The 24,553-nt window shown below is 47.5% G+C and overlaps 1 protein-coding gene across 2 annotated transcripts in view; it reads right to left on the reverse strand.

Annotated features, from left to right (window-relative positions):
* Window positions 1-19,931: 19,931 nt before the first annotated feature.
* DENND2A (DENN domain containing 2A) overlaps window positions 19,932-24,553 on the reverse strand; it is a 104,418-nt gene continuing 99,796 nt past the window's right edge. Inside the window, exons 18-19 of one of the 2 annotated variants that reach the window (XM_061198818.1) lie at window positions 23,154-23,240; window positions 19,932-22,238 (exon numbers count right to left, since the gene is read on the reverse strand). In XM_061198818.1, coding sequence (XP_061054801.1) covers window positions 22,207-22,238; window positions 23,154-23,240 — 119 coding nt within the window. In that variant the 3' untranslated portion in view covers window positions 19,932-22,206. The remainder of the gene's footprint in view (window positions 22,239-23,153; window positions 23,241-24,553) is intronic. The other variant, XM_061198817.1, reaches the window with a different exon arrangement.

The raw sequence follows: 24,553 nt of genomic DNA on the forward strand, positions 1-24,553 counted from the left end.
GTGAGAGGCAGGGTTCCAAGGAGCAGATTCCTCCTAGCACCAGTTCACAGCATGCTTTGGGTGTGAGTCTACCAGCCAGGCAGAAGTTATCAAACCTAGTGAAACTGCACTGAAGCAGCGGGCATCCTGGTGTGGCTACCTGAAGGGAGGAGACAAAGGGATGTTGTGAGTGGAGGGTAGGGACAACACAGACCCTTTTTTCATTCTCAAATAATCACAGGTACAGAGTGTCTTTCTAGCTTTCTGTCTATCCTTCTGGCTTCACACTTAGCAGGGAGCTTTGATCTGAAGGATTACAGCAATGCATTCTGGATTTGGTAATTACATGGGAGAAAAAAAAACTTTCTCTACTCTCTTAGGTACATTATCTAGGACATGCAAATTAAACTGATAAAAGACAGATTAGCAGGAGAAAAGAGTTTGTTTCGTATGCATAAGAGTAGCCAGCGAAAGAAGTAGCTGGCTTCTTAAATCGTTAAAATTAAAGGCTTATACACCTAACTTAGTAGGGAAAAGGGAGGGAGAGAGAAGGCTTCTATGGGAAAAACCCAATAGGTTTCTTTAGGGAAGCCCAGTGGGTTTTTAGAACAGGTGAGAGATAAGAAGGTTTGTGATAATGATTGTCTACCCGGGTATGCACGGTATTTCTGCCTTCCTGAGGGCCAGTAAGGGGATTTATGGTATCCTCATTTCCTAGCAGTTGCTGATTTTAGTTAGGTAAGGAAAACTCAGAAAAGCTTTTTTTCTGCATCTGTTGAATCTTAAATGTCTTCAGCTTAAAATCATCTTGATATCAACTCTGGGGTCCTGAGTGGGTCCCCACATTATCAAATATGTATCTCATAGCATCTTGTGCCTATCTTCCAAAATATAAAAATGCACATGTAATTGACAGATGAAACTAATGCCCTTTGATCAGAGAGCTGCGCAGAGAACACTCGCTTTCTTTGTCCTCATAGGACGGGGATCTGAGCTCCTAGGACTCACCCTTGAAGAGCAGTACAAGACCACCAGCCCCCCAACCCGCAGGGGAGCCTTCACCTCACTGATTCCACCTCAGCTCGGTGCCTGCAGCTCCTTGCTGCCTCTCACAGCAGCGGCCCAGCTTCTTGAGCACTGATTCCCATGCAGGACCACCAGCCAGGCCCAGAGGCTACGGATGCCTTCCTCTCCCTCTTCCCAAAGCCCCCCTGTGCCCAAGTCCTGGCCTTTTCACTTCTGAAATCTACCTCAAATTTGCCCTCTTGCATCTCCACTGCCACTACTCTAAGCTAAGATATCATCATTTCTTGCTGGGCTATTTCAGTGGCCTGGTAATTGGTCTGTGGGCATCTACTCTGGCTCTTCCCATTCCATCCTCTGCATTGTAGCCAGTGATCTAAATCTGAAGATGCTGTGTCATTCTCTTGCTTAAAACTTTTTCATAGTTTCTGGTTACTTTTATTATTTTTTTATTTTTTAAACATCATTTATATATATATATTTAGTTACTTATTTGGTTGCACTAGGCCTTAGCTGCGGCGGGCGGGCTCCTTAGTCACGGCATGTGGGCTCCCCAGTGTGGCATGTGAACTCTTAGTTGCGGCATTCATGTGGGATCGAACCGGGGGCACCTGCATTGGAAGCACGGAGTCCTATCCACTGCACCACCAGGGAAGTCCCTCTGGTTACTTTTAGAATGAGAATTAAATCCTTAGTATGATCTACAGAGCCTTACAAATTTTGGCCCTGTTATGGACTGAACTGTAGCCCCCTCTCCCCTAAATTCCTGTGTTGAAGCCCCAATTCCCAGCACCTCAGAATGTGACTGTATTTGGAGACAGAGCCTTTAAAGAGGTAACTGAGGTTATATAAGGTCATTGGGGTTGCCCCTAATCTAATATGACTGGTGTCCTTATAAGAAGAGGCACTTAGGACACAGATAAGCAAAGAGGAAAGACGATGTGAAGATACAGTTCATCTGCAAGTCAAGGAGAGAGGCCTCAGAAGAAAGCAACCCTAGGACTTCCAGCCTCCCTAGCTGTCACACAATACATTTCCATTGCTTAAGCTGCCTAGTCTGTGGTACTTTGTTATGGCAGCCCTAGCAAACTAATGCCCCTACGTACCCATCCAGCTTTAATGTCTCTACAAAGCTCCCTTTACTAAGTTTCTAGAACTTGCCTTGCTCCCTCCCACTATGTATCGGTACCAAGCTATTCCCAACCTTCTTTCCCTTGCCCATTCCCACCACAGAAGTGAAATACTAGCTTTCCCAGCATCCCTTGCACCAAGGGATGGTCATATGATCATAGACCAAGGAGCTATGAGGGGAAGGCTGCAGGGAGGCCTCTGGGAAAGATGTCCTGGGTTTTCTGGATAAGTCAGGCTTCTGCTTGGTCCTCCCTACCTCCTGCCTTTGAAAACCATCCTGATGTCTGGAGCTGGGCTGATAAGAGGACAAGCCTGAGCACAAGAAGTAACATTCAGAAGATGGTAGAACAGAGAACAGAAGGAGCCTCAAAGACAGAGTGCAAGAACTGGCCCAGTGCCAGCAGCCACCACCTCCATATTTTTTGTTGTATGAGAAAAAAAAAAACAAAAAACAAACACCCAATTGTTTTAGCCACTGGCAGTCAGATTTTCTGTTTCTTGAAGCCAAAAGCATTTCTAACCAATGTATGACTTAAGGCTTTGCACATGCTGTTCCCTTCTCTGGAATGCTGTTCCCTCCTCTCCCCAACCTTCAGACCTCAGCTCAAGTATCACTTTCTTGGAGAAGTGTTCTCTAGGCTCCTGACCAAGCCCAACCCCCCTGATCCACTCTCACACTCCAATTCCCCATCCTTCATAACACCTGTCATGATGGAAACATTACGTTTGTTTGTGTACGATTATTTGAATGTCGGTCTTCCCCCCAAAATCTCTTGAGAGCGGGGACTGTATTTATTTTTGTTCAATGTTGTACCTCCAGTATCTATCACACTCAGTATGTGTAGAATGAATGAATGAATGAATGAATGAATGTCAAAAAGGCCCAATCCCAGGACATGCATTCATTCAAACTAGAGCAGTGTCTGGTGCATCATCACAGTTCAATAAATATATGTCTAATGAGTGAATGAATGGGGGAAACAAAGGTGAAAAGTAGCAGCACCTGTCCTCAAGGAATTTAGAAGCTAAGAGGGGAAGCAGACCCCAAAGCAGAACATTTTACTGGGAATGTGCAGTGGTAGAGGCATCTGCAAGGTGCTGTCAGAGGTCAGAGAAGCAGCCATTATGCCAGACTGATTGAGACTGAGGGTAGCAGGGAAGGTGCCACACGAGCTGAGCCAGCCGTGTGCCCTTGCTGCAGACTGCAGACGCACAGGCGTGGAGCTCAGGGACCGGATGGTGGAGGAGGGAAGCTGGAAGCAGTTCTACATTCACTGTTGAAGCATAAAATCCTCGGCAGGAAAGGGCAGGCTGCAGCCAGCTCTGGGGTGGGTGGGGAGGACAGGGAGGGGTTGGACTTGGCCTGCAGGCAGTGGGGAGCCCTGGGAAGGTCTTGGGCAGGAGGCTGGCGCCAGTGCAGGTGGTCAGATCGCAATCTAGCAGCAGAAGAAAGGTAGCTGAGTCCTGAGCTGCCAGGTTCACCGTGGTTACCTACCCTTCTAACTGGGATGATTCCGAGTCCCTGGCAAGGTTTCTCCACACAAGCTGTTCCGAAAAACAAATTAACCCTGTTAACTGAGTCAAGGAAATAGGTCCTGACCATTCATCAAGGACTCTGGCACCTGCACTGCAGTCTCTCCATCCCAGGCCAGATCAGAAGGCCGGGTGTCTTTAAAATCCACGGGGAGACTTCCCTGGTAGTCCAGTGGTTAAGACTCCGAGTGTGGGTTCGATCCCTGGTCGGGGAACTAACATCCCACATGCCACGCAGCATGGCCAAAAAAATAAATAAACAAAGCAAATCAAATCAAATCCACGGGGACCACCCTGACTCCAGTTTTCCATGCACTCACCCTCAGGGGCCATTTCCTACCTTAAAAAAAAAAAAAATCCCTACTATATATAAAATAGATAACCAGCAAGGACCTACTATATAGCACAGGGAACTGTATTTATTATTTTGTAATAACCTATAAGGGAAAAGAATCTGAAGAAAAACTAGATATACATGTATATATAACTGAATCACTTTGCTGTACACCTGAAGCTAACACAACATTGTAAATCAACTAGACGTCAATAAATAAATAAATAAATAAATATATATATCTCCAACTTAAAAAAAAAATCCCAGATACCTTCTCTACTGTTTATACCCAGGCCTTTTCAGCCCCCATAACTGCTCTACCTCCAGCCACTGCTCTTATAGCCCATTCTCTGACCACAACCTATATCTCCTCTTTGGAATTCTCAGTCCAGTAGGGGTTTCAGGGACAATTGTACTGTGAACCCAGGACCCCCCAAGAAAATGCCATTTGTCATAAAATCTTTCTTGGTCATCAGATCCTGCCCTAAATCAATGAAAGGCTTCAGGCTTTAAATAGAAAACTGAGACTTCCCTGTTGGTGCAGTGGTTAAGAATCCACTTGCCGGGGGCTTCCCTGGTGGCACAGTGGTTGAGAGTCTGCCTGCCAATGCAGGGGACATGGGTTCGAGCCCTGGTCTGGGAAGATCCCACAACTAAGGATCAACTAAGCCTGTGCACCACAACTACTGAGCCTGCGCTCTAGAGCCCGCGAGCCATGAGTCCTGAGCCTGCATGCCAGAACTACTGAAGCCCGCGCACCTAGAGCCCTTGCTCCGCAACAAGAGAAGCCACTGCAGTGAGAAGCCTGCGCACCGCAATGAAGAGCAGCCCCTGCTTGCCGCTGCTAGAGAAAGCCCGCGAGCAGCAATGAAGACCCAATGCATCCAAAAATAAATAAATAAATAAAATTTAAAAATAAAAAATAAATAGAAAGCTGGCCGATTCCATTTGATTATACTCTGGCAATGGGGATTCTGGTTCCAACACTGCATTTGAAACGTAAAAATGTGTGGTGTGATCCAAGTGTCCATCGACAGATGAATGGATAAAACAAAACGTGTTTTACATTCCCTGGTGGTCCAGTGGTTAGGGCTCCGCATGTCCACTGCAGGGGGCATGGGTTCGATCCCTGGTCTGGGAACTAATACGATGGAATGAATATGATTCAGCCTTAAAACAGAATGAAATTCTGACACATCTCCAACATGCATGAACCTTGAGGACATTATGCTAAGTGAAATGAGCCAGTCACAAAAGGACAAATACTGCATGATTCTGCTTATATGAGGTACCTAAACTAGTCAAATTCATAGAGACAGAAAGTAGAATAGAGGTTGTCGGGGCCAGGGGAGGGGAGAAGCGGGGAACTGGGAGAATGGGTACCAATTTTCAGTTGGGGATGGTGAAAAGTTTGTGGAGATGAAGGATGTCATTATGGTTGCATAACAATATGAATGTGTTCACCACTGCGAACTCTACGCTCAGGAATGCTTAAGGTGGCCAATTTTATATTATGTGTAATTTAACACAATTAGAAATTTCAAAAATATGAATGGGTTAAGGAGTATTTAGAACAGATAACACACACACAGTCGAGTGCCTGTTCTGTGTGAAGCCCTGTGTGAGTCAGAGCTGCACCAGGAGCCCGGTGTGCTCATCAGGAAGGCAGACATCACTGGAAAGAGGATCCAGCACCGGGCACTGCAGGCAACTACCAAATAAGGAGGTGTATGAGCTATAAATAGCTGCTAAGACTGGCTGAGGCATGCCCTGACTTTAAGATCAGCTCAGCTGTTAGCTGCGTGGGATACACTGAGCTCTAGCTCGGTGTGTTTCCTCCCTCCTCACACCCCACCTGTCCTGCCAAGGCCTCCAGCTCCTCCCTCCCTCTTGCATCTGCCCAGTGGCCCCATCAGCTGAAGGCCCTGGGATCCCGCCCTGACCGGGCTTATAGACCACACTTCCTGGTTGTGGCCACAGGTGCTCCAGCAGATAGTCAAGTCTGGGGTCAGAAGGGACCTCTTCAGGGACCTCCCTGGTGGTCCAGTGGTTAAGACTCCACGCTTCCAATGCAGGGGGCCCAGGTTCGATCTCTGGTTGGGGAACTAAGATCATCCCACATGCCACATGGCGCGGCCAAAAAAGAAAAAATAATTAAGAAGGGACCTCTTCACCTACTTTACAGATGGGGAAATGGAAGGGCTGGAGGCGAGGAGATGTGCCCCAAGTTCCACAGCCACCCGGAGGCAGAGCTGGGTGAGGATGCCCCATGCCTCCCTCTCTCCCAAACCTCACTGTCCTTTTGGTGCCAGGGCCTTCCCAGGGGACAGGTAAGAATCTGGAGCGGTGGCTGAAACTTATCTCTTCCTCTCCCCCAGGTGAGGCTAGGACATTATCAGTTTGCCAGTGAGATGTCCATCTGCTGGGCCTACACAAAACACTCAGGGAGTGGGACTTCCCTGGTGGCGCAGTGGTTAAGGCTCTGCCCTCCCGATGCAGGGGACCCAGGTTCGATCCCTGGCCAGGGAACTAGATAGATCCCACACGCATGCCGCAACTAAGGAGCCTGCCAGTCGCAACTAAGACTTGGTGCAACCAAATAAACAAAAAAAACAAAAAAAACCCAACACTCAGGGGGCGATGGCTTTTCTTTTCTGGTGTGTGTGTGTGCGCGCGCGTGCACGCACATGCATGCAAACAGAAGAGTGTGTAAAAACAAAGTGCATAGTTCGAACTGAAGGAGAACGGTCTATGCTGCCCCAAAATGTGCCATTCTGGAATAAAGATTATTTTGAGCTGAAGGCAATTGAGAATCAACAGATGCAGGAAGGGTTCTCTGTCCTTCTGCCCCTTTTCCTCCTAAAAGCAGGACACATATTTCCCTTGTGAAGGTACCAGAAAGAGGAATGCAACTCTTATTACAGAGATGGAGGCGTCAGCATTGGGATGAGGCTGCACGACCAACTCTTACTAACATAACCCTTATCTGTCACTAGTTTCCCCCGTATATTTCCTAGTCCCTTCTCCACAGTTTATCGTCCCTTGAAACCCAAACCATGTTTCCTTTGTTAAAATGGTATATGAGCCCCTGAGTCCGACCATTTCTTTGATTTTCACTTATTTTTTGTGAACTCCCATGCACATAAATATTGATAAAAATTGTGTACATTTTATCCTGACAATCTGTCTTTTGTTAGTCTAATTCACAGACCCTAAGAGCTTAGCGGAAGTTTTCCTGCAACAAAACACACCCAGGCACCTATCACCCATATCACAAAGTAGAATATTATCATATCCTAGAAGTCCTGCCCTGTGTGCCTCTTCTTCCTTTTTTTTTTTTTTTTTTTTGTTTAATTAATTTTTATTGGAGTATAGTTGATTTACGCTGTTGTGTTAGTTTCTGCTGTACAGCAAAGTGAATCAGTTATACATATATATATACCCACTCTTGTTTAGATTCTTTTCCCATATAGGTCATTACAGAGTATTGAGTAGAGTTCCCTGTGCTATACAGTAGGTTCTTATTAGCTATCTATTTTATATATAGTAGTGTGTATGTGTCAATCCCAATCTCCCAATTTATCCCTCCCCCCTTCCCTGCCATGTGCCTCTTCGATAACACATCCTGATCCCAAGTAAACCATTGTCCTAAATTCTGTTTTAATCTTTCCTTTGGTTTTCTTTACATTTGTTTTTAGCTGCACACGGATTCCTAAACAGTACATTATTAGGTTTGCCTGTTTTAAAATTCTATTTAAGTGGAATCTTACTCACATCCTCTGTTTCTTGCTGCTTTAGCTTATGTTTGTGAGATTAACCTATATTGGTGCATATGATGTAGTTTATAGATTTTTCACTGTTGCATAGTGTTCCATTGTATGGTTATCCCACACCTGATTTACACATTTTACTGTTGATGAATATTTCATTACCTCCAGTTTTTGGCTATTACAAATGATGCTGCTCTGAATATTCCTGTACATGTCTTTTGATACACATAGGCATGCATTTTGTTGGGTGTATGCTTAGGAGTGGAATTACTGGGTCATTGGTAATCAATTGCTTTACTTGGTAATGTCAGTTTTCCAGTGGCTAGACTATTTACTTCTGTCATATCCTGTCACTCCAGATTCCTACATTTTAAACTGTATACCCAGCAGGAACCGAATGCTCCCAAGCCCCTGCTCTTCCTACTCCAGGCCGAGGCCAAAGCCGCTGCCCACAGCAGTTTTAAAAAGATGTAATCGGGGGCTCCCCTGGTGGCGCAGTGGTTGAGAGTCCGCGTGCCAATGCGGGGGACGCGGGTTCGAGCCCTGGTCTGGGAGGATCCCACATGCTGCGGAGCAACTGGGCCCGTGAGCCACAATTACTGAGCCTGCGCGTCTGGAGCCTGTGCTCTGCAACGGGAGAGGCCGCGATAGTGAGAGGCCCGCGCACCGCGATGAAGAGTGGCCCCCGCTTGCCGCAACTGGAGAAAGCCCTCGCACAGAAACGAAGACACAACACAGCCATAAATAAATAAATAAAACATAGCCGATGTTTAAAAAAAAAAAAAGATGTAATCTTTCTCAAGTGATGAAAGTGTTCTGGAGTTAAACAGTGGTTATAGTTGCAAAACTTTGTGACTGTGCTAAAAACCACCAAACTCTGCACTTGAAAAGGGTAAATGTTACGATATGTGAAGTGAGTTATATTTCAATTTAAAAAATTGTCTGACTTTAATTTTTGATCATGTGGGAGGTTTGAAATGGTAACACATAGTGGTTTCAATGTGCATTTTTCTGATCAATATTCTATTTGAAAATACTTTCGTCTGTTTATAGATCATTTGTACTTCCTCTTCTATGAAATTACTATACATTTCTCTTTTTTTAAGTATAATTGATCTTTTCTTTTTGTTTATTTGGTTGCGTTGGGTCTTCGTTGCTGTGCTCGGGCTTTCTCTAGTTGTGGCGAGCGGGGGCTACTCTTCGTTGCGGTGCGCGGGCTTCTCACCGCGGTGGCTTCTCTTGTTGTGGAGCACGGGTTCTAGGTGCGCGGGCTTCAGTAGTTGCAGCATGGAGGCCCTAGAGTGCCCAGGCTTCAGTAATCGCAGCCCGTGGGCTCAGTAGTTGTGGCTCACGGACTCTAGAGTGCAGGTTCAGTAGTTGTGGTGCACGGGCTTAGTTGCTCCGCGGCATGTGGGATCTTCCCGTACCAGGTATCGAACCCTTGTCCCCTGCATTGGCAGGCAGATTCTTAACCACTGGCCCACCAGGAAAGTCCCACGATACATTTCTTTTGCCTATTTATCTGTTGGATTGTTTGTCTTTTCTTATTGCTATAAGCCCCCTTATAGCCTAGGGGCTATTTACATATATTTAGGCCCTAATCCTTTGTTGGTTCTATATGTCACAAATATCTTCCCCCAGGTGTGGCTTATCTTTTTACTCTACAAAATGGTATCCTTTGATGGAGTAAAGATTTTTCCACCGTGTTTCTTTTTTTAAATTACATTTAAAAAACTGAAATAAATTTACCGACAATAACATGCACAGGGACTTCCCTGGTGGCGCAGTGGTTAAGAAACTGCCTGCCAATGCAGGGCACACGGGTTCAAGCCCTGGTCTGGGAAGATCCCACATACCGCGGAGCAACTAAGCCCATGCGCCACGACTACTGAGCCTGCGCTCTAGAGCCCGTGAGCCACAACTACTGAGCCCGTGTGCCACAACTACTGAAGCCCATGCACCTAGAGCCCGTGCTCCGCAACAAGAGAAGCCACCACAATGAGAAGCACGCACACTGCAAAGAAGAGTAGCCCCCGCTCTCCGCAACTAGAGAAAGCCCGCGCGCAGTAATGAAGACCCAACACAGCCAAAAATAAATAAATTTATATTTACACAGAATAAATAAATTAAATAAATTTATTAAAAAAATAACATGCACAGAACTTAATTGTTGTTCAGTGAATTTTGACAATTGTGTACACCCATGTGATCACCACCCAAATCAAGATATAGAAGATTCCCACCACCCCGGATTGTCCGTTCTTTCTCCCTTTTAGTCAATTCTCTCATCCCAGCACCACAATCACTTTCTGAATTTTATTATCACAGATGAGTTTTGCCTTTTTTCGGATTTTCATATGAAGAGAATGATGCCATGTGTATTATTCTCTTTCTGGCTTCTTTTACTCCACACACTGTGAGGTTCATTCAAGTCATTGTCTGGGTCAACAGTCCATGCCTCCTCCTTGGTAAGTAGTGTTCCATTGTATGAATACACCATGATTTATCCATCCTTCTCCCTCTATGATGTTCTTATTTTTACTATATTACAGTCTTTTGCTTTATAATTTGCACTTTTTATGTCTTGTCAAAAAACTTCTTCCTCACCTTGAGGTCAGATAGGCATTTTCCCATATTGTCTTTTTTTTTTTTGGCTGCACCGTGCAGCACGTGGGATCTTAGTTCTCCGACCAGGGATAGAACCTGCTCCCCCTGCATTGGAAGGCGGAGTCTTAACCACTGGACCGCAGGGGAAGTCCCCCATATTGTCTTCTAAAAGTGTTGGATTTATGGGAATTCCCTGGCGGTTCAGTGCTTGGGACTCCACGCTCTCATTGCTGAGGGCCCAGGTTCGAGCCCTAGTCTGGGAACTAAGATCCCACAAGCTGCACGGTGTGACCAAAACTTTAAAAAAATAAAAAATAAATAAGAAATAAAAGTGTTGGATTTAGCTTTTTACACATTGATTTGTTTTACCAGCAGTTAGTTAGTTACCAAGTTCACAACATATTAACTAATTTAAACCTCATAGGTACTTCCCTGGCGGTCCAGTGGTTGACTCTGTGCTTCCAATGCAGGGGGCATGGGTTTGATCCCTGGTCAGGGAACTAAGATCCCACATGCTGCGTGGCCAAAAAAAAAAAAAAAAAAAAAAAAAAAGTAAGCCTCATAAAATATTCTTTCCACTTTATAGATGAGGAAACTGAGACAGAGACATTAAATAACTTGCTCCAAGCCCCTCAGTTGGTGAGAGGGGAGCCAGGATTTGAACCCACACCATGCCCAGAATCCACACTTTTGACAGCTGACATACTTTGCTGGATATCTGGAATTAATTTGTATGCATGGCCTGAGGTGGGGGCCCAATTTTCTTTTTTCTCTCTCTTTTTTTTTTGGCTGCATCAGGTCTTATTTGTGGTGCGCGGGCTTTTCTCTAGTTGTGGCGTGTGAGCTCCAGAACACGTGGGCTCTGTAGTTTGTGGCACGAGGGCTCTCTAGCTGAGGTGCACGGGCTCAGGAGTTGTGGCGCGCGGGCTTAGTTGTCCCGTGGCATGTGGGATCTTAGTTCCCCGACCAGGGATTGAACCTGAGTCCCCTGCTTTGGAAGGCAGATTCTTTACCACTGGACCACCAGGGAAGTCCCTCTTCTTTCTTTCATATGGAAAACCACTTTTTCCAGTACCAGAGGACAGTGTAATTCAGGGATACTTTGAAGCTGCTTCAGAACAAATCACTGCTCTTTCACCACTAAAAAAAAGGAAAGAAAAGAAAAAGAAAGAAAAAAAGAAAAAAAGAAAGAAAGAAAGAAGGAAGGAAAGAAAGAAAGAAAGAAAGAAAGAAAAAGACCAAGTACATGCCCCCTCCTCAAGCACGCTGTCCTACCTACCCTCGGCCCTGCAGATCTTCAAGGGCAACAGGAGCCTCTCTCTCCTGTCTTGGGCCCTGATCTTCCTTTTCCAATACAATGCAAAAGCACCCAACATGCCCTTTCCCATGTAAATTGGTGCAGCCACTATGGAAAACAGTATGGAGGTTCTTCAAAAAACTAAAAATAGAGTTGCCATATGATCCTGCAATCCTACTCCTGGGGCATATATCCAGACAAAACTACAATTCAAAAAGATACATGCACCCCAGTGTTCATAGCAGCACTATTTACAATAGCCAAGACATGTGGCACGTGGGCTCAGCCACAACTACTGAGCCCACGTGCCACAACTACTACATGTCCATTGACAGATGAATGGATAAAGAAAATGTGGTATATATATAATGGACTATTACTCAGCCATAAAAAAGAATGAAATAATGCCATTTGCAGCAACATGGATGAATTTAGAGATTATCATACTAAGTAAGTGAAGTAAGTCAGAAAAAGAAAGACAAATACCATACAATATCACTTATATGTGGAATCTAAAATATGACACAAATGAACCTATCTAAAAAAACAGAAACAGACTCATAGACATAGAGAACAGACTTGTGGTTGCCAAGGGGGAGGGTGGGAGGGGAGGAATGGATTGGGAGTTTGAGATTAGCAGGTGCAAACTATTATATATAGAAAGGATAAACACAAGTTCCTACTGTATAGCACAGGGAACTGTATTCAATATCCTGTGATAAATCATAATGGAAAAGAATATGAAAAAGAATGTATATATATATGTATAACTGAATCACTTTGCTGTACAGTAGAAATTAACACAACACTGTAAATCAACTATATTTCAATAAAATAAATTTTTTAAAAAATGCCCTTCCTCAGCCACAGATGGGTTAGCATGTGTTTGAACTGGGAAAAACTGCCAAAAACACTACAGCTTTCTCATTGCTCTTTCAGAAGAATCCCTGGTCTCCTTTGTAGAGGGCACTGTCCACTGTCCACTGCTGTGAGACTGGCAATAAAATCCCTGTGTTGGGGGACTTCCTTGGTGGTCCAGTGGTTAAGAATCCGCCTGCCAATGCAGGGGACAAGGGTTCGAGCCCTGGTCCGGGAAGATCCCACATGCCGCGGAGCAACTAAGCCTGTGTGCCACAACTACTGAGCCTGCGAGCCACAACTACTGAGCCCGTGTGCCACAACTACTGAAGCCCGTGCACCTAGAGCCTGTGCTCCACAACAAGAGAAGCCACCACAGGCACAGTGGTTAAGAATCCACCTGCCAATGCAGGGGACACGGGTTTGAGCCCTAGTCCAGGAAGATCCCACATGCTGTGGAGCAAATAAGCCTATGAGCCACACCTACTGAGCCTGTGCTCTAGAGCCTGCAAGCCACAACTACTGAAGCCCACGTGCCACAACCACTGAAGCCCGCGCACCTAGAGCCCGTGCTCCCCAACAAGAGAAGCCACTGCAATGAGAATCCCGCGCACCGCAACAAAGAGTAGCTCCCGCTCACCGCAACTAGAGAAAGCTCGTGCGCAGCAACAAAGACCCGACACAGCCAAAAAAATAAGAATTAAAAAAAAAAAAAAAAGAGAAGCCACCACAATGAGAAGCCCACGCACCGCAACGAAGAGTAGCCCCCGCTTGCCGCAACTAGAGAAAGCCCATGCGCAGCAACGAAGACCCAACGCAGCCAAAAATAAATAAATAAATAATAAAAATAAATTAATTATTAAAAAAAAAAAATCCCTGTGTGGGGATGGCGAGGGGCCTGTGGAAGTGGCGGGTGTGGGCCGGGACAGAATGTTCGAGCTGTTTCACGTTTTATTTCAGGGCTGGACGCAAGGCCAAGATCAGTGAAATATTTGAAGTCTGCCTATAGCCAGTTGATGAGTCTCTGGGAGGAGGAACAGCCAGGGAGATACTGCTGGGAGTTGTGTGTACAGAACACGCAGTAAAGCACGGAGTGAAGGGTCAGTTGAGACGATGATATCAGCTGTTGCGGTGAAAATACGCTTCTCTTTTTTTGTTTTTTGGCCGCGTAGCCCAGATTGGCAGGTTGGCAGCTTGCAGGATCTTAGTTCCCTGACGAGGGGATTGAACCGGGTCACCCCCACTGGACCGCTAGGGAATCCCCAAAATACACTTCTTTAATGAGCGGAGTCTTTAACAATTATGAGGAAACTGTGAGCGCGCCTCTGTGGTAGTTAGATTATTGGTCACAGGGGTTGCTGTGACAGTGGCCCCCGCACGCCCAGAGCCATAAACCAAGATGGGGGTTTTCTCTCTCCTGATGCTGGGGTGTGGGTGCTGCTTCTTCTCTCTGCAGCCTGTTGGGTCCCATGACCTGGGGCAGCTACAGGCTCAGCTTGTCCCATACACCAAGCTTGCTCCCCTTGTCCCCCAATGGCTGGTCTTGTCTTTTATTTTTCTTTTTGGCCATGCGGCATGTGGGATGTTAGTTCCCCGACCAGGGATCAAACCCACAGCCCCTGCATTGGAAACGTGGAGTCCTAACCACTGGACGGCCAGGGAAGTCCCCCTTGTCTTTTTTGGTTTTTTAAAGGAACATTTATTTATTTATTTATTTATTTATTTTTGGCTGCATTGGGTCTTCGTTGCGGTGCGTGGGCTTCTCACTGCGGTGGCTTCTCTTGTTGAGGAGCACGGGCTCTAGGCTTGCGGGCTCTAGAGCGCAGGCTCAGTAGTTGTGGTGCATGGGCTTAGTTGCTCCGCGGCATGTGGGATCTCCCCGGACCAGGGCATGAACCCGTGTCCCCTGCACTGGCAGGCGGATTCTTAACCACTGCGCCACCAGGGAAGTCCCCTCCCCCCTCGTCTTTTATTTTTTTTTAATATTTATTTACTTATTTGGCTGTGCCAGGTCTTAGTTGCGGCATGCAGGATCCTTAGTTGTGGCATGTGAACTCTTAGTGGTGGCATGTAGGATCTAGTCCCCTGACCAGGGATTGAACCTGGGCCCCCTGCATTGGGAGCACGGAGTCTTAGCCACTGGACCACCAGGGAAGTCTCTTGTCTTTTATTTTAATTGAAATGTAATTCACATACTACAAAAGTTCACCCTTTTAAAGTGTGCAATCCGGTGGTTTTTAGTATAGTCAGAAAGTTGTCGTGTAACCATCACCACTAATTCCAGAATGTTCTAATCACTTCAGAAAGATCTCACCTCTTCTCAGCTGCTGTGGGCAGCAGCTTGGGCGATGTCGCAGTGGAGGAGCAGGGTTTCAGGAGGGCTCAGATCCTTTCCCACACCTGGCTGAAAGCGAGAAGGTTCCAGTGCTCCCCTGAAGGTCATCAGTGTCTGTAGGGGGCGCCCAGGCAAGTCGTGTTGCCTCAGACGTGGGCGGGCTTGGGTGCTAGGGAAGCTGCTTGGCTGGGCAGGCACAGTGGAGACAGGGGTGGGACGGCAAGTCCAGGGGTAACATTCAGGACAGGCCCCACCCAAATGATACCTCCCCTAAGCGCCGGTCTTAGCGCTGCAATCCACACTTTTGGGGCTACAGCTCAAGAGTCAGCAGTTGAACCGGAAATGCCTTGCAGGGGTGACTCCCTAAACGGTTATCACCACAGCCTTTCTCTGCGGGAGCTTATCTCAGGGGCCGGAGGGAAGATTGAGCTCTGGGGCTGAGAAAGGAAGGAGGAGGGGCTGACTTAGAGAAAGGAGAGGAGAGAGGGAAGACCAAGTTTTAGCAAAATTCTGTCAGGCCAACCACAACGCACATTGCTTTGTCCTAAGGCTCCATTTGTCATCCCCAAACCTCTGAGGAAGGCATTAAAGAGCTCCTTCACAGTTTCCTGGACCAGTCCTGCAACAGTAAGAGCCCAAAGTATTAAGAGGAATATATATAACTTTACCAAGTAGACTTAGTAGGAAGTGCTCTTAGGATAAATACCTGTGGAATGGAAGAAAACAATGGCATAGAGGAAGAAGTTGGCATTTATCCTGTAGAAATACATGTGTGAATGATATATGTCCAAGGCTGATATAATTGCACAGAATATAAATGCATTGCAACATTACTCCTATGGTTTTTTGTTTGTTTGTTTTTTGTGGCATTAGGCACATGACATAAAATTTGCCAATTTAACCATTTTTAAGTTTACAGTTCAGTGGCACTAAGTACATTCACATTGTTGTGCAACCATCACCTGTTTTTTGTTTTTTAAAGAGCAATATTTTGACGTGGCTGGAAAGTGCAGGACAGTGTGACTGTCCCCCTCAGTGTAGCAGGGCCCTGGCCCTACATATCTCCTAGAGGGCAAATGCCCCCATCTCGAGATAGGGGGCAGCTTTCGGCATCTCTCTGCTTCCACAGCCCCATCTCCGCACAGAGCAGGGCTTGACTAGCCTCGAGGGGTCGTCTGGCTGGTGGGAACCAAGGACGTGGAGCCAGTGGACCCCATGCCGCTGGGAAGGCACTGACCCCCTCACCCTGTGAATCACCCTAGCACGGCTGACCCTGGCTTGGCCTTGGCAGGGCTGCTGTGCCACCTCAGTTTCTGCCCAGAGCTTCCCAGATCAACCAGGCCAGGGATAAACCAGGGCGGGGAAGGGAGAAAAGCGGCCTCGGCCCTGGGACCCGAGCGGAAGGCAGCGCGGCTCCGGTCTGCTAGGTTAGTTGCCGGCCAGCCAGGCCCTGCCGCTCTGCTGGCCTCTTGGCCTGCCGCCTCCCAGCTTGTCAGGTCTGGCTGCCACCCACAGTCCCGTTGGATAAGCCCTTTCACACCTGTCCAGAGGCCTGGCGAGAGTTAAGGGTGGGTCCACATGAATCTGCCAGAAAAACAACTCAGCCCGCATTCCGCCTGGGGGGATAAGGGATGAGCTCTGTGTAAGGAGGACAGCCTGTGGTGAGGTTCAGTAGCAGGACTTCACCGTGGGCTCTTAGGATTAGGGTTGGGATGGGGAGGGGTGATGGTTGTAGGCAGAGGAGAGTAAGAGGGGCAGGTAGGGAGCCCAGCGCTGATCAAAGGTGAGACGGCTCCTTGGCCCATTGTCAGGGAAACTGGCTCCAGGCCTCTGTTTATTGTAGCCCGAAGGAAGTTGCAGGCTGGCAGCTGAACCCCATGCAGGAGCTGGGTAGGGGCGAGGTGTGGTCACTGGACAAGCCAGGGAGTGAAGTTAATTGGCCTTCACAGGTGCCAGCAGTTAAGTGGCCCCTCTCACCTGCCTTCTGCTTTTCTTACTAACCTTTGCTCAGCCAGGAATCTCCTCTTCCTCCTCTACCTGTTTCAGCCCCTCCCAAACACCCAAGTCAGGCTCTGAACTCAGCTCACACCAAGCCCCCCCTGAAGTCTGAGCCGAGCCTCCAGCTCTGGCCCACCTTGCCCTCCTCTGAGTTCACTCCCACAGCGATCTCTCCTCAGGATTTTTGGGAGCCTAACCTGTACTGCCTTGGGTTGGCTTTTAAGCCTAGGCAACATAACTAGAGTAATGGGACCTTTTTTTAAAAAACAAACAAACCTGAATTCACCAAGTCTGTGGGCTCTTGCAAGCTTTCATCAATGTTTTTATTCTCTAAAGCACTTTAGAAGCTCTTATGTAATGCTGAACTCAGGCCATGCGTGCAAAAGTCTTACTTCCAAAACTTGGCGCTAAGATTACTCTCTGTCAGTGAAACTCAAGGGAGAATTTGCATAAAAGGGAGGAGATGGGTCACCTGAAGAAGTGAGTCACCTAAGAGAGAGACCTGTACATATTTGAAGATATCTGGGGAACTCCCAACCAATCAAGGCTTCTAGGGCCTTAGCCCCAGATAAGTCAAGGTGGATCCCAGGCATCTTATTTTAAACTAGTATCCCAGGCAGATGTGATGCAGGTGATGCCAATCACCCCTGAGAAACATGGGGCTTCTTTGAGAGGTACGGCTGGAAGGTGATGGATATACCTAAGAAAGCTGGAATCTCTCTTAAGAAAGGAAGGGAGCATAGGCAAGGGGGCACCCCTCATACATTGTGAGCAGGAGTATAAAATGGTGCAGCCTCTGTGGAAAACAGTTTGATGGCTCCTCAAAAATGTAAATGTAGTAATTACCATATGACTCAGCGATCCACTCCTAGGTATATACCCAAAGAAATTGAAAACAGGTACTTAAATACATGCATACACATATTTGTTGCAGCACTATTCACAATAGCCAAAAGGTGGAAACAACCCCAGTGTCCATCGATGGATGAATGGACTTTTATGTTATGTGAATTTCCCCCCAATAAAATAAAGAGAAAAAAAAAAAAAAAGAAATGGAGGGCAGGGGGCGGGGGCAGGGGACGTGCCAAGGATCAAGGAGTCAGCAGGGCAGGGCAGATGGAGCACTGCCCAGGGAAACAGACCCTCTGTGAGAGGGGAGAGTCTGTTGGTCTCCCCTCCCCTCCTGGGGAGACGTCCCTCCAGACTCTCCAACACCCTTTGCTCTGACTTCCTACTCACCAAGCAACCTTCTGATTATTAATGTGGTCTCCTAGGAGCTTGGTGCTTGTGCTGAAAACAAGCTATCTGAGATGCCAGGAATGGCTGTTACGGTCAGTAGCAGGCTGCCTCCCCTTGATGAAGTACTCCTTTGGCTTTGTGGGGTATGCATCCATCTCTACTGAGCTTGCTGCCTGCGATAGAGACAGTATAGTACCAGTTTTATTTTTTATATTTTTAAATTTTTTATCCATATATTTTATTTTTATTTATTTTTTATATCTTTATTGGAGTATAATTGCTTTACAATGTGTTAGTTTCTGCTGTACAACAAAATGAGTCCGCTATACATATACATATATCCCCATATCCCCTCCCTCTTGCATCTCCCTCCCACCCTCCCTATCCCACCCCTCTAGGTGGTCACAAAGCACCGAGCTGATCTCCCTGTGCTATGCGGTTGCTTCCCACTATCTATTTTACATTTGGTAGCGTATATATGTCCATGCCACTCTCTCACTTCGTCCCAGCTTACCCTTCCCCTCCCCATGTCAAGTCCATCCTCTACGTCTGTGTCTTTATTCCTGCCCTGCACTAGGTTCATCAGTACCGTTTTTTTAGATTCCATATATGTGCGTTAGCATCCGAGTACCACTTTTAGTACTGTTGTGGGAATTGTTTCTTTGGTCAGCAAACATTTACTGAGAGACAACTCTGTGCCAGGTGCTGGTTTTAGGCTCTGGGAATTCAGCAGTGAACGTGATGTACATAGTCCCTGCCCTCATGGGGCTTACATTCTAGTGATCAAATAACACGTGATGAACTCAGCATAGTAATGGGCAAAAAGAAGTGCTCAATAAATGGCAGATCTTATCGTTATTCTTGGTCTGAGTGAGAAGAGGTTTGTGTGATAATTTCTAAAAATTCATTCTCCCTCGTCTCAGCAGTGGTGACAGCTGCCTTCTCGCTCAGATTTGCTATCTCCGGCCTCTTCCCAAGACATGCCAGCTGCACCTGCTCCCACTCAGCCCTTCCCTTGCCCACCAGTGTCTCCGATATTCCATAGCAATAAAATCCACCCAACAAGCCTGCTCCAACTGCTTTTCATGGCCAGGTAATTGACCATGAATTGAAACACAATAATGGAATGCTTCTAAACACATACTCTTTATGGAAAATGTATGAGTTTTACTGCAATTAGAGGACTTGGTTCTTGGACAGATGGTTGGTGTGAGGCAAGACACAAAGGTTGAGTGGTCATGATCTGGTCTAACACACCCATGCTTTATGGCCATGCTCTGTTTCTGAACCCAAATAGCGTTATCCATCCAGATCTACCCTAGACTGTGAGCAGGGATCACAAACCTACTTTTTTCTTTTGTCTCTGATCCTCCCCAGCCCAATTTACCACTTTGCAAAATGTAGACAATTTGTTAGTTGATTTAGTTTCAACTTAGAGTAGGATGGGAGGGATGTTGGGAAGTTGAACCGTGTCCGGTGATGTTCTGCTTCTTGATATGGGTGCTGGTTACACAGATGTGATCATTTGTGAAAGTTTGTCAGGCTGTGTATATTTCACAATCTGTGCACTTTTCTGTATGTATATTTTACTTCAAGCAAAAATGAAAATGAAAATAGGGCAAATGGACTAAGATACTTTTTTTTTTGGCTGCGCCGCGTGGCTTGTAGGATCTTAGTGCCACGACCAGGGATTGAACCCATGCCCCCTGTGGTGGAAGCACAGAGTCCTAACCATTGGACTGCCAGGGAAGTCCCTGTACTAAGATACTTTTACAAAGATGCTTTTCTCGATGCTCCTTGTGATATTAAAAATTGGAAATACATTGCATGCATGAGAGGATTGGTAAAATAACTTTTAGTATATCTATAAAATAGAATATTATGTGACCATTAGAGGTGTTGAAAAGATGTATATTTATTCACTTGGAGGTGTAAACAATATAATATGAAATAAGTTAGAAAAGAAGGTAGATTATAAAATATTGAAAGTGATCATCTCTGGGCAGAATATTGGTATTAATAGAGTTAACTAATCTGAGGAGCTTGTTAGTTACAAATTCCTGAGTCCAAACACTCAGAGACTCTCTTTCAGTCTTCCCCCAACCCCCAACCACACATATCTACCCAGGTTAATTGTTACGCATAGTCTCATTCTTACCCTTTTGGGGGGCCTTGGACCCCTTTGAGAATCTGATGTAAACTATGGATCCTCTCTCCCCAAAAACGAATGGACACACCAAATCTCGGATACAATTTGGGGGGTCCATGACTTCAGTTAAGAACCCCTAATGTAGAATGAGAGGTCAACCTCTCCTTATTTTCCTCTTGTTCTTATTTTCCCTCAGAAGACCCCCTTGCTCCCAACTCCCTAAAGGTCAAGAACCTCTGCCAGGGGACTTCCTTGGTGGTGCAGTGGTTAAGAAACCGCCTGCCAATGAAGGGGACACGGGTTCGATCCCCAGTCCGGGAAGATCACACATGCCATGGAGCAACTAAGCCCGTGCACCATAGCTACTGAGCCTGCGCTCTAGAGCCCGTGAGCCACAACTACTGAGCCCGTGTGCCACAACTACTGAAGCCCACACGCCTAGAGCCTGTGCTCCGCAACAAGAGAAGCCACCGCAATGAGAAGTCTGCGCACCGCAACGAAGAGTAGCCCCCGCTCACCGCAGCTAGAGAAAGCCCGCGCGCAGCAACGAAGACCCAACGCAGCCAAAAAATTAAAAACAAACAAACAAACAAAACCTCTGCCAGGCAGCACAGGCCCCTGGGCCATTGCCAAGGTCAGAGCACATACCTTTCGTGTGTTTTTGCAGGGTTCCTGGTGCCACCCAGAGGGAATCCACCAGTGGGATGTGCAGGCAGTGGGTTGACCGGGGGGTGGCCCGGAGGCCTGCTTTGAGAACGTGCCTGTGCTGCCGACTGTTCTCTTTCTGCCGCCCCGCCGCAGGCCTTGCAGGACAGTGCCCCCCGGAATGCAGCCTTCTCTTACACCCCCTGCTTCTTCCCCTCTGGCCGCACAAGTCTGAGGAAGCTGTCCCCAAAGTTTTGATGCTCCTTGATAACATCAACAACAAAAGTCCCTGCATTCATCCTGCACATGTACTAGTTCATGTACGCTGCTCTGGGTCCCTACACTGAGATGGGAAAATTTCATATAGTATAAACAGGAATGGGCTCAAAGCAGTGGCTCACATGTTTTAAGATGGGCTCTAGGCAGCATCATAAACTTTAGGACCCTAAGAATATTTTATTAACAGATCTTACGAGGAGATTTCCTCTTTTTGTGTGTACCTCTAAAAGTCATGGGCTGCTCGGGCAGGGGATGGCTCTATGGCTTCTAAGAGGAAAGAGGCCGTCCAGAAAAGTCAGGTCCATTTGGGACCAGAGGAGTCAGTGGCATGACAGCAAGTGGCCTCGGCCACCAGGTGGCATCACCAGCCAGCTGAAAGCGCGGCTCATCCCAGGAAACCAAACCCTTTTACTGTTCGCTTTCTTCCTTTTCAGCACAGATTTGACTCCACTCCACTACCTGCCAGCCCTTTCCCCAAGAGGACTCCCGTCCTGACACCTGTGGTGTGGTGTCTGTAGTGTCTGTAGGTGTCGCCACAATGCTCCCCCCTTCACCCCCGCACTGGTCCCCGGTTCTGCCCAGAGGAGCACCTGGGGGCCGCTCCTTCCCATCGCCTCCTCTTGGCTCCAGAGCACAACTGCCAGGCAGGATGAACCAGGGAGAGATGACACAGGGCAGGACAGCTGTCTTAGCCTTGGCATAATAAAAGGAAAACCCAAACACTTTTTTTTTTTTTAATATCTAAGATAAAAAAAATTTTAAAAACCCAAAACCAACAACCAAAACATTCCGTTTGAATGTGCCTGGTCTCAGGTCCCATTTCCAGTGCTGTTCTAAAGAAGCGGCACCTTCCGGTGGCTCGGGGGTCCCAGGTCCTGGGGAGAGTCCAGTGGTGGCCGGAAACCACCCCGGCCTTTATCCCAGCCCCTGGGACAACCAAGGACCCAACATTTCAGAAAGACCACCAGGACTGTTTTTAAAACACGTGGTTGCCCTAGGAAAAGTTCTCCCTGGAGGCTGGATTGAGGGCTATTTCTTGTGGAGAAACTTCATTTTATTGCCTAAAAAAAGAAAGCGAGAACATTTCACCAGGCAGACAAAGGGGCTGAGTTAAATCCTGCCCTTTTCACCCCAGAGGCAGTGCGGACAGCTGTGGCCTCCCACCCCCACCCCACCCCCCAGAGCTTCACCCCAGAGCTCAGGAGAAGCTGGGGGAGTTCGCCCTGCCTGTTTGCCCCTCGCACTCCTCGTGCACCTCCCCGTGAAAAGGGATCTTCCTCAGACTTGGGCAGTTTTGAAAGGAAGAATGTCAGAGCTGTAGATGTTGCTTCTGAAATGGTGATACAGGAAGCACTGACTGTAACACACCCCTGAGAGCCAAGTGAGGAGAAAACTCCCAGCAGCGCGGGAGGTAGGTCGTCCCTTCCCAGGCAGCTGGCCATCCTGGCTGAGGCACCAGCACGCCCCCTGCAAATCCTCCGTGGGGTCCTCCTCACCGCAGTTCTTCCTTACTGGGGCCTGCTTCCTCCTTCATCTTTTTCGCTTTCTTCTCCTCCTCCCTTTCCTAGTAAGGGCCTTTTTCCTGATTAAACTGCAGTCCTTATTAAAATTCTTACATTTCCACTTTTTAGGGGCATCATTTGGAGGCTGGTCCAGGTCTTTACTGCCAGACACCTTTCTCTGCTTCCATTCATCATGCTTTTAAGCCCAATACCCCAGAAGATTTAAGAGTGTGGGAGATAATAGTGAAAGAACAGCAAGACAGCCAGGGGCCCAGGAAAGCAGGGAGGGGGCCATTTGTGTCCTTTGCTTACGATCTGCGGACAGATTAGAGCAGGTGGGTAAAATGCTGACTTGGCCCACTTGGTGCAGGCCTCAGAGCTCTGCATTATTAGGCCCCGGCTCTGGGGGAGGGAACTGGCCAAGACCCCATGGCCCGGAGGCTGCTGATGGGAACCGAGACCCCTAGGCCTCACCTAGTCCCTTCAGGAACTTGTTGACACCACTGTGTTCTCCACTGGGGAGTGTTTCCAGGTACTCTTGGGCTCGGACCTCAAAAAGACCTGTTGACAAGAGAAATACCAGCCATTTTAGTTCCTTCTCTTCGTGCTTCTAAACATATCCATTTCCTTACTGCCATAGAAAAGAGAAACCTTGCTTCTGAGATGAAGTTGCTCTCATAAACATGCTCTGAATCATGAGATTTATAAGGGCTTTTACTGCCCTTATAATTGTCCAAGCTGTGCAATAACTGTCTTTGGAAAGCTGTAGAGCTAGCTCGTATGTGAAACCCTATTTTTACTGGACAAACGCCTTCCAAGCATCTACACTGTGCCAGGCCCGCGGTTTCAAAGATGAACCAGACAGCCCTGGCTCTCAGGAGCTCCTGAGAGCTCCCTTTTCCTCGCATTCTCCCACAAGAGGGCCCCTGGCCAAGTGGTTTGGCCTCCTGGGAACCCGGCTGCCATCTGCAGACTCAGGAGGGTGGGCAGGTCACCTCTGAGGGTCCTTCGGTTCTTACCCGGGACTGGAGCCTCAGGCACCCTGTCTTCATCTCCTACTGATCTTCCACAGACAGGGGGCTCCTTCTGTGCTACTTTTAAGCCTTATGTCTCGCTCTCTCTATCAAATAGTGATCTGTGTACCCAGCAGGTCTTCTATTAAAAGGAATCCTTTCATCAGGAGTTGTGGGACTCATACTCGCTAATCCATTTTCTTTTGTCTCTTCGGATAGCACTCATCAGAACACCTGAAGCGTGACAGACTCCCTTTCTGCCTTGCAAAGAGCTCTGGGAATGTAGAGCTTTGGTTCCTCAGATCAGTCTCTGCTATCGCAGCCCCAGAGGACACCAAGGCCTGGGCCAGCTGCTTCCCTGGCCCCCACCCCTGGTCACTGTGAGGCATCTCCTCAGTGTTGGGCATCTTTCCCTTCTCGGGTCTAGCTCCCATCTGGGATAGCCTTTACTGACATTTCTAGTTTTTAGATTCCCAAAAGGACTTAAAACGATGTGAGAAGGAGATGGGAATGGTTTCATTCTCCTGGTGCACACTCCCTGCTCCTCCATCACTACAAGCGTGACGGAATCCAGCAACAGGGACAGGGAGACTAGGAGAGACAGGGGAACCTCAAGGAGCGAGGGGTGGGGCGGGGGTGGGTGGTCTCGTGGAGCGATGACCCACAAACTCCGCAGGTTGGGGGAGTCTCTGCCGTCCTGCCTCCCCCATGGCCAGCCCACTGGGCTCAGTGACACCACGTACATCCAAGGGCGTGGGGCCATCCTCTCCTCCTCTATCCCATCCCCAGGTCCCGGCGGAGAGGGGGAGGAAGAAGGGCAGAGGGAACCAGAGGAGGCCTGAGGAAAAGGAGAAGAGGCGC

The sequence above is a fragment of the Eubalaena glacialis genome, chromosome 8 (assembly GCF_028564815.1).
Source record: "Eubalaena glacialis isolate mEubGla1 chromosome 8, mEubGla1.1.hap2.+ XY, whole genome shotgun sequence".
Taxonomy (NCBI): domain Eukaryota; kingdom Metazoa; phylum Chordata; class Mammalia; order Artiodactyla; family Balaenidae; genus Eubalaena; species Eubalaena glacialis.